At 50.8% G+C, this 16,359-nt stretch overlaps 1 protein-coding gene across 2 annotated transcripts in view; it reads right to left on the bottom strand.

The window, feature by feature from the left end:
- The window catches only part of CMIP (c-Maf inducing protein), a 230,206-nt gene that overhangs the window by 76,330 nt on the left and 137,517 nt on the right, over positions 1–16,359 (bottom strand). Inside the window, exon 2 of one of the 2 annotated variants that reach the window (XM_024556045.4) lies at positions 8,537–8,662. In XM_024556045.4, the coding sequence (XP_024411813.2) occupies positions 8,537–8,662 (126 nt within the window). Of the gene's footprint in view, positions 1–5,669; positions 5,753–8,536; positions 8,663–16,359 lie in introns of those variants that run through there. The other variant, XM_071219918.1, reaches the window with a different exon arrangement.

Here is a 16,359-nt window from a genome sequence, read left to right as displayed (position 1 = left end):
GGGGCCGGGATGAGAAGTCAGGCAGTCGGACCCGCGCTGCCAACCACAATGTTACGGCAGTCCAAGTTTTCCACCCACCACCCTCCAAGGCAGAAATGCAACATCCAGTCCCAACTGACTCCCACAGTCCTGTACCAAGTGACTCTGACCTTTGAAGGACTCCCACAAAGGCCAGGGCTGCCCTCTAAACATGAAAGTCTACTTTTGCCCACCCCCCCACATCCATGTGCCAGCATGTACAACTTTGGGTCTCCCTCAGTCAAAGAGATCCAGGTCTCCCCACCTCCTCACCCTAATCACCTGCCAGGGCACAAGTTGGGGAAATCTCTGGGCTTGAACAAATGAGCCAGTTCAGTGGCCAGTGCAGCGGGAGATCGGGCTCAGAGACTCGTTCCAAGTCCTGAGCGGATTTATATCACACCTGGGGGCAAGGAGAGTTGCTCTGGTGCATTCTCCCTGCACCTGTTTCTCTAGAAGGAGCCAGGCTGCCCCAGAGCCGCAGCTACCCCCAGTTCCACCATGAGCCCTCCTGGCACCCCCAGGTCCAAGCTCACACACCAGGTGAGTCTGGCCCTGCTCAACAGATTTCCTCTCCTGCCCCCACACCCAGTTAGGCCCACTGTATCCTGCCTCTCACAGGGGCACTCGCTGTGCAGAAGTGGGGGAAGGGTTTCTTTAGTGACCCAGACCACCATCTCACCTGCCCTTGTCACACACCACCACCCCCTTCCAACCTTTCAGGCATAACCTGAATTTTCCAAATCTTTCCTCTTGGGGGAAAGGGCAAAACCCTTGCCCAGCCACACCCAGTTTCCTGACCAGTTCGATCCTCCCTGTGACTGTCTCGACCCTAAAAGTTCAGCACAGCGACCTGGGAAGAAGGCGGGTTTGGCTTCAGCAGAGTGGTTTGTGGATCCCAGCTGAAAACACCTGTGTGACTTCGTACTTCCCCATCTATAACACAGGCGCAGGGAGCCTGCTCTCTGCGTGGGGCTTAACTGAGATCCTGCGGGTCAGTAACGACAGCCTGATGTTCCTGTCTGGGCACCATGCAAAATGCCCTACACACATCACAGTGAGGTGAAGTGCCATCTCACGGATGAGGAAACTGAGGCTCAGACAGGCCCTGCTGCCCACGCAGGAGTCTGACCCGGCCCCGAACCACATCACCCTCACTGCTCACCGCTCCTTGTCTGCCATGTGCCCACCTTCCTCTGCTTTCGAAACCCCTTGCCTTCCCAGAAGCCTGGGCCAGGACCATCCTTCCTCCTCCACTTCCTTGCACTTATTCCTGCTACTTGCCACTCCCAGAGCCCTTATCCCAGCCCTACGGTCTATCTGTGTGCCCACAGAACTGGAAAAGGAGACAGCATCCAGTAGGATCCACTGCGTCCTCTCCAGTGAGGCTGGTGTTCCAAGTTCACTGAATAAAATAATTACACGTAAAGCAAAGCACAAAGATGCTGGTAGAGGAACAATCAGCCCATCCAGCTCTCCTGTGCCTCCTCCCCCAGGGTGTGAGGGACGCTCCTGGACAGCGGGGAGACAGCAAACGCCTTCCACCCACCAGGCTCATTATTTCCCAGCAGTGTGGGGAGGTGGCCACACTGCTCCCTCCTCCCCTCTAGGCTGGCTGCTCTTCCGAAGCTTCTGATGCATCTGTCCAGTGTAAGGAATGAGGCTCTCTGAATCAGGCTCAAAGGGATTTCAAGGAGCACTTGGTGCAGGGGTTCTCAGTCTTTTAGGGTCTTATGAGAACCTGAAACGCTGTGAAAACCTGAAACAAACTATGGACTCCCACCTAAGAAATGTACACATTTGTACATCAGACACATACACACACACACAATTGTGTAGGCAATGCCAGATTATACCATGGACCGCAGAAACCCGACCTTTCCTCTCTTGCAAAGTTTCTGATGAGGAATCTAAGGCCTAGGCTTGCCGTGGTCTCTGGTGTTTTTAGCTCCCTCCAAGCACGTGGTAGGTACTCACAGCCTGGTGACTTGCTTTGGCCAGAGAAACATGAGCTAATGTGTCATTTCCAGTGGAAGACTTTAAGAGCCAGCACAGTATTTGGTAGTTCCCTGGTAACCAGAAATGTTGCAGATGGTGTGTGCTCCACCAGCAAGCTCCCAGCTGCCCCACCAGGAGTGAAAAGTAATCCTTTGCTGTTTTAAGCCACTTAAAATTTGGGGCTGCTTGTCACTGTAGCATAACCCGGCATAACTTGGCTTTTTTTTTTTTTTTTGGTCTTTCATACAGAGTATATATCCCACATACCCCTCCTTCATCCTTCCCTCACTGCCTGCTTGATTATTTACCCTTCAGGTCTCACCTGAAATGCCAATTCTCCAGAATACCTGTCTTAATGGTGACTTGCCCCTCCCCACCCCTCCCCATCAGGTGGTGATACCTCATCTAACATATCACACTATCCTGTAATTGCTTGTTTCTTTGTTCTTCCTCCTCTCTAGGCTGTGGGTTCTATGAGGTCAAGGACCATGTCCAACTTATTCACCACTATGTCCACAAAACCCAGAGAAATCTTTGTTAAATGAAAGACTGGCTGACCTGTTGAATGAATGAATGATTGACAAGATGAATACATGGATGGATGGATGGACGGGTGGATGGATGGGCAGATGGATAGAAAATCACTATACCCATGCTACTCACTGAAGAAGTGTCACGTGTAGTTGACTTTCAAAAGAACTATTCAGCCTTGATATCCTCTCTTTCCCAAGCTGTATTTGACTAAGGCTCTAGAAATAATCATGGCAGTTTTTCCTGAACACCTACTATGTGCCAGATATAGTGTGAGGTATTGTACATATAGTATTGCTAATCCTCACCAGTACTATGAGTCCAGTTCATGGACAAATTAGAGGTCCAGGGAGGTTATTCTTGCTGCTCAAGGTCACACAGGTAGAGCATGGAAGCTCTGGGCTGGGACTCAGTTCTGTCTGACCCCTCAGCCTGCTCTCTCTACCGCCCACCCCAACACGAGAAAGAATGACGCACTTAGGCTCCACTGGGCTCCAGGAGTTCGGCTGGGAAATCTGAAAGTATTATGCTGATGATGGGGGAGGAGGAAGGACTTGGCACCTGTTCCAATAGCCAGGTGGCCCCACCTCGCAAACAAGAAAGTGGGCCAGAACTTTCCTCCAGAAGAGGGGAGGTGACTTGTGGTGCAGCCACTGGACCCTCACGGCCACTTCCCCTCTTGCTGATAGAGTCAGCGGTTGCAACAAAGGTGGGCCATGAACTGCTTCTTCCTCTGGCTTGTCCAGTTTTATAGAAGACAGAGGTTTCTCAGGGATGTCCAGAATCCCTGCACAGGCATCTCTAAGTGTCTTCCAAGGACGGGGAGAGAGGACTGGGCTGCACCCGGACTGGGGGAGAAGGTGAGTTTCTGCGCAGAGTCCCAACACTGCCATGTGGACAGATAAGTTGGGACAAACCGGCCCCCTGGGACGGGGGCACAGCTCAGAGTCCTGAGGCTCACTCAGAGGAGATGCATGCTGAGGAGCAGCATGGGAAAAGGCCCTGGAAGAGGCAGGCCTGCCTAGGTCGGTGCAGACTTCCCAGCGATAAATCTTTCGAATACCGAAAGGGCCCGGTTCCAGGCAAATTCTGCTTAATTTCCTCTTCAAAAGTTGCCAAGTTCTCTCATTGTTGTATTGTCTCAAGAGGTGAGAAAAACAGCCAAGGGTGCACTGGGGGTGACTGTTTCCAAGTCCTTCCCCAGCTCAACTTCTTAGGAAGAAAACAGCACGTGATCTCCAGGCCAGAAAGGTCTTTCTCTCCAGCTTCCAGTAAGAAGGGAACCCGCCCTGCCCCTGCCCCTGCTGCCAGCGTTTGGGGTAAACAGTTGCCCGGAATGTCCGTGAGAAGAGCAGGTTTTGGAAACCATTCCAGAAGGAAGCAGAAGCTCTCAGGGAAGAAAGTTCTCCTGGGTCTTGTCTTGTCTGCAGCCTTATTTTAGGAGCAGCGGGCCCTGTCCACTTCTCACAAAGTAGAAACCCAACTGTGAGGCAGAAATCCCCAAAGATGATCTGCCGCCACACAGCCCGTCCACGCCGGCCACCCCACTCCACGGGCCACACCCCGTGGATGCTTTCACAGAGCCGTTTATGTGCTTACGCAGTTCCCTCCTCGCAAAGAAACACCAGCAGAAAGGGCATTAAGGGAGGAAAGAAGATAAATAGGTCCTTTCTGCACCCGGGGATTCTAATAACAGGGCATTAGGGAGCTCATGCTGAAAATCACAAAGCATCCAGAAACACACCAATTGGACCTAGGCTGGAAGGCTGGCGCCTTCGTCTGGGGACTCAACCTGCTGGCAGACAGCTTGGCATCTCAGAGGAGGCAGCTGGGAAGAGGGCATATTTGCCTAAGAGCGTCTCTTAACCTTCCCTGAACTCAGATAGGTCAGCTCCCCGAGGTCTGAGTGAAGCACCGATTCAAATTCCAACAAAGCAGCTTTGTAAGGAGGTCCCTTGGGAGAGGGACAGAGAGAAGAGAGGGAAGAAAATTGAGAGAGGAGAGAGAGACAGTGAGTTAAGTCAAGATGCCCAGAGAGAAGGGCTGGGGTGGAGAGACATGCGTGGAGAAAGATACCAGAGAAAAAGAAACCACGAGATCGTGAAACAGGGCAAGAGATAAAGAGACGGGGAGAAGGAGAGGAGTAAGGGTAGGGAGGAAAGACAGGGAGCAAAAGCATCAGAAAGACAGAGCAAAACCGACTCACGTGGATACGGAGTACCTGAGAAAGGGGAGAGGGGAGAGAGAGACACCAGGTAGCCTAGGGTAGGGACCCTGCAAATCCTGACACCGCCCCTGTGTACAGAACAGCTGTGTCACATGTAGCAAGACAGGACCCCATTCAGGGATGCAGGGATGCTGGAACACCACAGACCTGCCTGCACTCTGAGGCTTTTTTCTCTGGGAGCGGGCACAATGTAAGGAGCATGGGTTGAAATGAAAAGTTCTAAAGTCCAGCCTGTCCAACAAAAGTTTGGGTGATGATAGCAATGTCCTTTATCTGCCCTGTCCCATACAGTAGCCACTGACTACATGTGCCTATTGAGGACTTGAAATGTGCCTAGGGGATCAAGGAACCACATTCTTGATTTGATTTAGTAAATTATATTTAAATGCAAACAATCCTGTGTGGCTAATGGCATCTGCAGGGACAGTGCTGTTTGAGGCATTTTTGTCCTCTGATGACCAGAAACACGCAGGTGAAGCTCTTCAAGTCAGCCCCTAAGCACCCTGGGCTGCTTTGCAAGCCTCCCTCCCACCGCAGCAGGGAAGACTGCTGTGTCATGGTGTGGCTTTGGGTCCTGTTGTGTAAATGGAGATAACCCTGAAGCAAAGGATCCTGCTGACTGTCACAACAGTAGGTGAGGAGCGCCCTGCCCTGCACCTGGGGGCACCACCCTGGGGCTCCAAGTGCCCGTGGCTACCCCATAACCACATGAACCCCCTCAGCCTGGAGTCTATGTTCAAGATGACTCGGAACCCATTTACATAGTAAAAGGGCCACACAACCCCATGAGTCATGGGAAGGAGGGCAGGAGGGTGACAGTAAGAAGGAAGCAAGGTAGAAGCCAATGGAAATGACAGTGAGAGAGACAAGGCAGGCAGGGGCGAGGTGCACCCACCTGGGATCCCCTGGATGGGTGGAGGCTGCGTCTGCTTCCTCTGCTCTAGACGGGCGAGCGAGCGTAGCTCTGGATCACATGAGCTGCCGGCTGCCTCCTCCTCCTCCCTCTTTCCCCTCACTCCTGCTCCAGCCTCTGGCTCCCAGGGCTGCGCGGGCTGCACTGTGCACTGGAGCAGAGGGGCAGTGAGCTAGGGGGATGCTGGAGCAGCCGCAGGCCACCCCGTCTGTCAGCACAGCAGGGAGGGCTCTGCGTGAGGCCACTGCCAGGTGCAGCCCCAGCCAGGCGAGTCATCACAGCCGGCCCGCAGCCATGGCCTGGGTTAAAGGGACATTCCAGGCACTGCCCAGTGACCCACACCCCTCTAAGCCTCACTGCTCCTCTGTCCCCAGGGCACTCAAGGCACTTCCTTGGGGGGTACTGCTGCTCCCTCCATCCAGAAGCAATGAGGCACCCTCCTGCTCCCACTGGCAGTCATGGGGACTATGACCACTATGCCCAGGGAGCTGGGGGCTCAGGGCCTCCTTTCCCTAGCTGGACTATTTATTTATTTTAAATATTTTATTTATTTATTTTTAGAGACAGGGGAAGGGAGAGAGAAAGAGAGGGAGAGAACATTGATGTTTGAGAGACACACAAGTTCAGTTGCCTCTCACATGCCCCCAGCGGGGGACCTGGCCCGCAACCAGGCCTGTACCCTGACTGGGAATCGAACTGGCGATCTTTCGGTTGGCAGGCTGGCACTGAATCCACTGAGCCACACCTCTAACTGGACTATTTAAAGGGTTCCTTCTCTCCTGCCTCCCTCTGGCACTCACATATCCAGCCACTTCTGTCTTGCACCAAGACTAATACCTCTACTGTCCCACTTACCCCTTAGGAGCTTTCAATAGCTCCCTATGGCCCTCAGCTTCTTCATTCAGCTAACCAGACTTACATCATCTGGCTGTGACTGAACAGCTGCAGATGCATCCGCAGGGCCCTGAACGCCCCCCTGCCCTACCCTGCAAGGCAGCAAACACTCCCTCCCCTAAATTCATGCTTCACTCCTGAGCTCCCTCAGCCCAGAGTGTGTGCCGCCATCCTGGCACACTCCTACTCATCCCTCAGTGCCCAGCTCTAATGTCTCCATTCCCAGAGCGCTTTCTCTGGCACCCCTAGGCTGAATGAGTCATTCTCACTCTGGGATTCCAGTCCTCTGGGACATGCCTCTATTTTAGCTGCTATCTCTGCAGTCATTTATTTATGGCTCTGTCTCCCCAGAGGGCCCAGGAGTTCTTCAAGGAGGGGGCCAGGGGGCTTATTCACCTTCCTCCCACAGCACAGGGGACAGGCCGGCTGAGTACTCTATGGTTCAAACGGGATTTTCTCAGCACCTGTCTTCTCTCAGCTTTCCACAGAAGCCCCCTCTTACCTCCCTCATCTTTCACTGCTACTCTTCCCATCCAAATGGGCTGGAACTGACCATTTCTTTCATAGACTCAACAGAGAGGCAGGCATGGTTTGGGTGTCTTCCAAGAAATAACAGTAAAGAACGGGATTTTTCTAAAGGATGTTTAGCTGTTAACTCATCTTGTTGAGCTCAGCATTCCTCAGAGGCCCAACTGCGTGCCTTTTGGCTCCACTGTTGTTGTACAACCCAGTGGCCACTTATGAAACGGGTTTCAGGGCACATCTCTTCGGGCTCCGAGCAGGGCTCGTGGGAGTGACAGAGTTAGAGAGAAAATGCCTATAAAAGAAAGGCAGAGGCAGACTGTTCTCCCGATGATGACAGAGTGCACTGTCTCTAACTGAGGGGCGTCTGACTTGGAAACCGGGGTGGCTCTCCCTGAAATGATATAGAACACCTCGCATGTGTGTACTGCAGCAGCCATGTCATTTTTTTGGCCACAAAAATTCCTTTTGTGGCAGACCCAACTCTCACAGTCCCATGAGGTCCTGTTAAGGCTACCAGAGTCCACAGCTGCCTGTGGTCAAGGGTGGGCATGTCATGCAGGCAGGGCATTCCCCAGGGTGCGGAGCTATAGCAGAACCCATCAGAACCTTCCATCAGATTTTGTAGACAGATACTGGAGGGAAATGGGCTTTCACATTTTTAAGGCTGACAAGCTCCAAGAATGTAACTTGAGGCTACCAGAGTCCATCTTTCCCACCGCATGGAGAGACCCTGCCTGACAAAGAAGCCAACGCAATGAAGCACAGCCAGCAGATAGCCAGAGAGAGACACTGAATATTAATGATGGCACTGAACTCCTGGATCCAGCTACGCCTGAAGCCCTCCCTCAGACTTCCCAGTTACTTTAATACAGTTTACAACATCAAATTCTCTTTTTGCCTCGGATAGTTTGAATATTGTTGGCATCATTTGCATCAGACAGCCCTGACCAATACACACAAGATGGAAACTTTTCCAAGAGCACAGATCTTACTTCCATCAGAGCCTCAAAAGATTTCAATCAACAAGAAGTAAGAAACCTCCTCACCCAAAGTAGAGCAAAAGGGGACACCTGCTGCTTACAAGCTTCTTACAGCCTTTTAAGGCCCAACAACTGTGCCTGTGTGTTTCAGTTTCCTCATCTGTAAAATGGACATCAGAAAGCCTATTTTTCGAGTTTATTAAGAGAAATAACAGTACAATATATAAGCTCCCAGACTATGGCAAACAGTCAGTAGGAGCTCAATCTGTGTGCATTCCCTCTTCCACTCACCAAGTGAGCCCCGGTTTACACTTTTCTACTTGGAGAAAAACCATCCTAAGTTAAACAACCTTTCCTCTGAGAGTTGGCTATGTCCCTCCAAGAGAACAGAGCAAGGCAAGTGAGTGGGCCTGGGAGAAGAAACTGCTGGTTCATGTTTATTTCTCCTACCTGCAGTAAGACAGTTCCCCCAGGAATTGTGAGCTGTAAACAGTACTTCGGGGCATTCTCCCAGGACAGCAGCTGAACATCTTCAATAGCGCTGTAGGAGACTGAGTTTTCCATGTACCCAGTTGGCTGCAGCAAAAAAAGAAAAAAAAAGATACGCATTGGTTACAAGATCAGGCGTAACATCCGTGCCTCAGAAGAAGGTTCTGGAAAACATCCCCACTGTGGCAACAAGCAAACCTAGCTGTTACAGACACCTGGCACCTGTAGGGACCAAAGGCACTTCATCTTTCCTAGCTGGCGCATACTCCAGCTGGAGGAGCGGAGCCACAGAGGAAACTCGCCCACGTGTTTGTTTCGGGATGTAGTTGGGACTAGACTGGGGGCATCCTGTGGCTAAGGCCTGTGCATTGGTGGGGCATTGGCGGGGCCTAGTGTAGGTGGAGCCACGACCCTCTCCTTCCCAGAAAGCAGTTACAGCCTGCTATGGGTCTCCCTGCCTCGTCTTTCCACACAGATATGCCTTCTCCACTCAGCACCCTGGGCCACGAGCCAAGCTGGCAAATCAATCCCCTACTCTCCTGCTCAGCATCCTTCAATGGTCCCAGTGGTCTGACCACGAAACAGAAGCTCCCACCCACCAATGACATGCCCCACAGGTCTGGTCTCACTTCCTCTTTAGACCCACCCAGCGTCTTCTCTTGTCCCAGGAAGGTCATGGCCCCACCCTGCCATCTCCTCTTCTACTCTCCAGGTCTCAGCTCAGCAGCCTTCTCGGGGGAGCCAACGACCCTCTGGACCCCAGAGCCCACCCAGTCACATCCACACTTGAGCCCTCCATGGTCACCACACCGGGGTTAATGACTGTGGACTTGTATCCCCTGTTATCTGTCTGATGTCTGCCTCCTGGCCAGGCTGTGGCTCCGCCAGGTGAGGCCCATGTCTGTCTTGGTCCCTGATCTCTCTCCCTATGGCTTGACGCGTGGCAAGCACACAACAATTTGTGTTTATAGAAAGAATGACAAAGGCCATCATCAGTCAGCACCAACGTGAGGGTGGGACAAGAGAAATTCACAGCCACTTACTGCTCTCTGAGTGATTTCTGCTATCGTGAAGAGAAGGCACCCAGCACCAGGTGAATGAACTGGCCACCAGTACCCACAGTGTCCTTGTTCCTCTGGCCCCAGGAAGCCAGACTTCAGCAGACTCAGAGGGGAGTTCATACGGCTGAAAGCAACAGCTCACATCTCCCAAGCCCTGACATGCACCAAACACTGCCAGGCACATGGCAAGTGCTGTCCCCTATGATCCTCACAACAGGCCCACACCGCAATGCAGAGCCATCCCCTTTACACAGATGAGGAAGCTGGGGCCACGGGAGTCATGCCACCCAGCTGGGAAGGGGCATGGCCAGCACAGAACTCAGCGGATAACTCAGAATCAGCACCCTGACCACTAAGTTGTGCTGCAACAAAGAGGCGCAATTTAAAATCTACAGCTCAACAAGCTGATTTTACCAGGATGACTGAGGACCTCCATGAGGTTTTTAAATTTCAGTTTCTGTCTGCCAAAGTTGAGATACGGTGGTGGTGCAGTCAGTGGAGAAGGCTGAAGGCTTAAGCTGCCTCAAGTTTCCCTTGGTACGATCAGTCACCAGGCTCTGGAAGTTAGAGTGACTGATCAATTGATTTGTTCACCCATTCATTCCCTTGATATTACTGAGCACCTTTGACGTTCCAGGCCCCACACCAGGTGCTGGGGATACAGCAGCGAATGAGACGGGAGCCCAGAGAGGCAAAGACAACAAACGAACAGAATACCCACATAAATAAACCACTGCAGAACAGCGGTGCTGCACCCAGAATGAAAACAGGTGCGGTGACAAGTGGCTGAGAGCTGGAGCACTGTGGGAAGACAGGGAAAGCACCGTATTTTGCTGTGTATAATGTGCATCTTTTGCCCACATTTTTGAGGGGAAAATAAGGATGCGCATTATACATGGGTAGTACCTGAAATACCTGGTAGCTGTTGTGTTTTGTAAACCTGTTACATAAAATTTCTTGTACATAATATGCTCAAAAATAAATGCTACAAGCCCTTTATAATACAAAAAACAAGTATCTAAATATAAATAAATAAATAAATAAATAAATAATTGAATTTAAAAATTAAAACAAAAGCTTTTATTCTGAAAGTTTGGGCCAAAAATGTGGGTGCGCATTATACATGGCAAAATACGGCACGTCCCAGAGCCTACAGCCAGCACAAAGGGCCCATGGGCTGGCACAAGCTGGGAGCGTTCAGGGAGGACCAAAGGGCAAAGGGACGGAGGGCAGGGGTAAGGAATGCCTGGGAGAGATGGGTAGGCCACTCCAGGAGGGTTGGCAAGCGAAGCTGGAGGTCCAGGTAGTACTGCCTCCCCCCAGGGGCTTTGGGCTGGGCAAGTTTCACAGAATGTTGGGGACTACTGCAGGAAGAACAGACTCAGGAGTGGGTGGAAGCAGGGAGGGGAACAGCCTGGAGGCTGCTGCACAGGCCCAGGTGAGTGACCAGGCTGCTTAGACCCCTGTGGGGGGACAGCCAAGTCCACTCTGCACTTCTCACCAGCACACGGCCCACCCCAGGGAACCAACCCCGGGGCCTCGGGTCTGTGTACCCCAAAGCAAACATGGGGGCTGCCCTTCACCCTCCACCCTATTCTGGCACCTCCTGCAAGTTTATGTCTTCAATATCTGCAATAAGTGACTCAGCATTCACAGTACTCCTTGTCCCAAGAGTATCAGTAAAACCAGGGGTTTGGGGGTTGGTTATATGCTCATTCCCAAGCCAACATTCAAATATTTACCATGAGTGTTGCTGATTGTCTGTCTCCCCTGCTCGTGTTTCAGCATCATGAGAGCAGGAATCTTCGCCTGTTCTGCTCCAAGTACCTAAACAGTGCCTGACACTGAGGAGATGACTGTTTTCTTACTAAGTGAAGTAATATTTCCCTAAATAAAAAATGCCCATCCGCATATTACTTATAATCACTACACATAACACACTTGGGAAGATGCTTTTTTGGTTACTATTTTAAAAAATTAAAAATAATTATATAAATTTTTAAAAAATAGCTTCAGGAAGCAATGACACCTGGGTGCCCAGATGCACCAAAAGCCTTCCCTTGTGGCCCACACCCACCTCTGTCCCGTCTGAAGGTCCGGTCAGCCTGCAAACCCCAGCCCGCTGACCCCTCGATATGCACAGAGGCCAGAGGACATGGGCTGAGATGTAGCTGCTAGTGCATCTGGAGAATCGTGGACCACACCGACAATACAGACATAACAACCCATTCTGAAAATCCCAACAAGGGGACAATGGGACCATACCGAGTCAGACTTGATTACCCAAACCAAGTGAATGGCTGGCCTTGTTTCTTCAGAACCCCACCTTGGGCACACAAATAGAAGGCTTCAAGACTTCTGTGTCCCACCACGGCCACCTCGGAGACCCAGAGACATGCTAAGACTCTGCCCAGGGCCCACAGCAGGCCCCTGGCAGCCCAGTCCACAAGCCCACTGCTGACATGTGTGACGGACATGAGCGAGGGCTTGCCAAGTGCCTGTGTCTGCCTTTCTCATGACCCGGCTTTCACTGTCTCAATGTGGCCTTGATTAGAAGTTGCAACACAGGCAGGCTCTAGGGGAAAGGCTGGGTATAAATAAATACATACTGGTTTTTAATAGCAGATGAATTGCTTTCCCACTGTTTGAAGCAGTGTTGGCTAAAAGCAAAATTTACATGATCAACGAGACCTATGTTTGAGCCACTTACTGTGTGTCTTTACACAAGTTACTGCACCTCTCTGAGCCTGATTCCTCTAACAGTAAAATGAGAATTTAATAGATAGAATTACCAGGAGCCTTAAAGGAGATCCAATCTGTCAAGGGCTTAACTTAGCATAGCATCTGGAACATACAGAAGAGCTCAATAAAATCAAGTATTATAAAAAAGACTGAACTTTACCTCTGGGGTCTTCCTCCTCCAAATACATAATTCTGGTTAACCATCAGAAAAACATCAGACAGAACCCAGCTGAGGCACATTCCTCAAAACACCTGACCACTCCTCATCAAAAACAAGTCTGAGCAATTGTCCCAGCCAAGAGAAGTCGACAGAGACACCATGACTAAGTGTACTGTGGGATCCCGGATGGGGTCTTGGGACAGGAGAAGGACATTAGGTAAAAACTAAGGAAATTGAATGAAGTATGAAGGTTAAGAATAGCACAGCAATCTTGGTTCGTTAGTTGTGACAAACATGTCGTGCTAATGTAAGATGTGAAGAATGGGAGAGATATGGTATGGGGTATATGGGAGCTCTCTGTACCATCTTTGTAACTTTTCTGTACATCTCAGACTGTTCTGGAATAAAATGTTTAGTAAGAAAGATTAACTGCCGCCACGACCACTATTGCTGTTACTATTAATCATCATTGTCGGCAGTGCCCGTGAGGTTTACAAGGGAAGTGGGACGGATCGGGATCAAAAGCCCCCAAATGCTGCTCTTTGGTTGAGGGAGGAGCTGCTGCTGACCGAGGACGTCCTTCATCAGAGGGACTTTCACACCCTTGGGAGGATTTTACAGATAACTGATAATTCCCTGGTAATTTGAACACGATGATCAGAGCCAGTGGAGGAGATTCCTGCATGGCGTAAAGACTGAATTAGAAAAAAGAAAAATCAAATCCTCTGGGGGAAGCTAGGAAATCCAGCTCTAAGAGGTACTTTTAAGAGAATAGTAAGCAGATTAAAAGTTATTTCTACTGTAAAAGCAGTGGAGGATGTACTGTGATCCCGTTTAAATGACGTCGTGGAACTAGCAAAACTACAGGAACAGGGGAGGAGATCAGTTACAGACGGGAATGGGCAATATTTTCGGGTGATGGAAATGTTCTCGGTCTCACGTGTGGTGGTGGTTACTCTACTGCACACATTCGTCAAAACTCACAGATCTGCACACTACAACCGGTACATTTCACCAAGTGCAAATTTCAACTCAAGCTGCACTAAGAAAGGCAATGCATGAATATTCAAGATAATTTGGGAGATGATGAATAGAACGGAATCTTTCAGATAAAATCTTACCACAGTCACTCATTTGATATATGAGTGATTTGATATACGAGCACTTTGATAAATTACCTTCCTGATTATTTTTTTAATATAATTTTTACTTTTTGTGTGGCTATGGTTACTGCTTTTTCTCCTGATTTTTTTTATATATAATCTTTTTTTTACAGAGCCCAAATCATGCAGTGCATATGACTTTGTAACTCGCCTTTTTTCACATATTGTTATATCACGTCCACATCCCATGAGCCATCACTTCAGTGGCTATAACATCCGGCCAGCATGCATGGCCAGCATGCACGGCCAGCAGCATGCCACTCCGACCCCCTCCCCTATGGACAGTGCAGTGGTTTAATCTTCTCCTGCTCTAAACAACTCCACAATGAACATCCTTATGAAACATGTTTTTCTATTCTATTCTATATTTAGGATAATTTTTTTTAGGCCAGATTCCCAGAAATGGAATTAATGGGACAAAGGCTAAGAGCATATTTTACATCCTTGCCAAATTGCTCTCATCAAAGAGATATTAACGAGAGCTGGGAGCCCTGGCTAAGACTTGGAGCCTTTATCCTGCACCCCCAGCTTGAGTGGGTCCTGCTAGAAGCCAGGCTCTGACTGGGTGAATTCAGTGTGACCACCTGGGAGCTGAGTGCCTGCAAGGTGACCACACCGCAAGGGTGTGGGAGTGCCAGAAGTCTGGAAGCCAGGGTCGTGGGTCCTGGGGACACTGCTTTCCCACAGGAGTCAGGGAATAGGTTGGGGATGCCTCTGTCCTTTTGCTCTCAGGGACTGGTGGGAGCTAGTTTGAGGGCCTTCGTATTTGCCAGATCAGGAAGAGAATACTCTCCCTCTGCTCTTGTTTCTGAGATGAGCTTCTTCCCTGGTATCCCCTCAACCCCTGGATCTGGGCTACAGAAAGCAGGACCTATGACCCTCTCAAAGCCTTCAGAGCTGACTCTCCAAACTGGCAACCTTCTTGGACTTTCCACGTGTCAGATGGGACATGGAGTGGGGTGGCGAAATGCCCCTGAAACAGCCCCCCACTGAGCCCCTCATGCCCCCTTCTCTGGTCTTTGCTTCCCCTGTCTTTCTGGAAAGCCAGCTCCCTCCTGCCCAAACCTGCCTGCCAGTTTCCATGGAGATTACTCTAAAAGTGAATATGAATCATGACGTCAGAGGCCCTAAGACAAGGCTTCAGGCTGACTCAAGGCACATGTGAACAGGACACTGGCTCAGCTCCTAGGGAGGCGGCTCTGGACCCCAAAGGAAAAACTGGTCTGGAAACACCCTCCAAGGGCTCGCTCTGGGTCAGGAGGATGTGGGAGGCTGGGAAACTTTGGTCAGCTGGGGACCCCACTGGGAACAGCTGGTTGGCTGTCATGCGGGGGTGGGGTGGGCTCGCTGCCCTGGCAGCCTGCTGGGGCCCTCGCTGTGGGTGCATCTCCTCTCTCACAAGCGGAGCCATCACACAGGGGACCCACTCTGCACAGTCTGTCCCGCAGGGCCCACGCACAAGGCAGGAGGTGCTCCTGACCGCCCCCCCCCCCCCCCCCCCCCGCAAACCCTGGCCTCCAAGGAGAGGTGTCAGTCAGGTCAGAGGGCAGGGGAGCCCCTGCCTGCCCCACCTTGGACAGTCAACAACAACAATGGCAATAACAGTAACGATGGTGCTGTGACAAAGGTGTGGTGCATATTGGGGGTGGTGGCTCAGGCCCTCACTTCCCCCTGCTTTTTGTAAAAACCGAGATAAAATTCACATGACATAAAATTAGCCATTAACCATTTAAAAACCAACAATTCAGTGGCATTTTGTGCATTCACAATGCTGTATAATCTGCCTCAATTTAGTTCTAAGACCCTTTCATGACCCCAAAAGGAAACCCACAGCCATTGAGGGACCACTCCCTATAACCCCCCACACCCAACCCTGGCAACCACTAGTCTGCTCTCTGTCTCTATGGAATCTACATTGTGTGGTCCTTTCTAGCGGCCTCCTTGTACTTAATGTTTTCGAGGTTCACCCATGTTGTGGCATATGTCAGAGCTTTGTTCCTTTTCATGGCTGAATAATGTTCCACGGAGGGGGCGTTATACCACCTTTGGTTTACCCACCAATCAGCCGATGGGTGTTTCTGTTGTTTCTACCTTTTGGCAATTGTGAATAGACTGGAGTATACGTTTTTCGGTGACAAGCAAAGACACAGGCTCTACAAACAGAACCCTCATCAAGCCCCCCCACACAGAAAGGCACAGGCGCCCCTACTTAACATTTATCAAGCCGTTGCCCTGTGGCCAGCACCACGCTGAGGGCTTTGTATGTATTATCTCACTTAACCATACAACAACACCGGGGACGGGGGGCACTGTATTGACCCCTATTTATCCAGGCTACAGAAGAAATTGCACCACAGAGAGGTAGGACATGTCACAGGCCCGTTTTTAAGAGACAGATCCAGGATTCAATCTGACAATCGCCGAGACTGCAATCGATCTCCTCCCCCACATTCTGCCAAACTCTAACGTGTAACTTAGAGTTTGCACATCGAAAGCGCATGCCAAGCAACAAAGCAGCCGGGACCAGACAGGACAGAGACCCGGCACAGTAGGCAGTAGGTGGTCCTCAGAATCTGCCTGCCCACTGCCACCCAGCCCTGCAGGACCCCACGCCACTGACAGCTCCACCGGGCCCTGAGGGCAGAAACCCACACATGC

This window comes from Desmodus rotundus, chromosome 12, assembly GCF_022682495.2.
Source record: "Desmodus rotundus isolate HL8 chromosome 12, HLdesRot8A.1, whole genome shotgun sequence".
Lineage (NCBI taxonomy): Eukaryota > Metazoa > Chordata > Mammalia > Chiroptera > Phyllostomidae > Desmodus > Desmodus rotundus.
The sequence above is the reverse complement of the archived record's forward strand: the minus strand, read 5'-3'. Positions and strand labels throughout refer to the sequence as shown.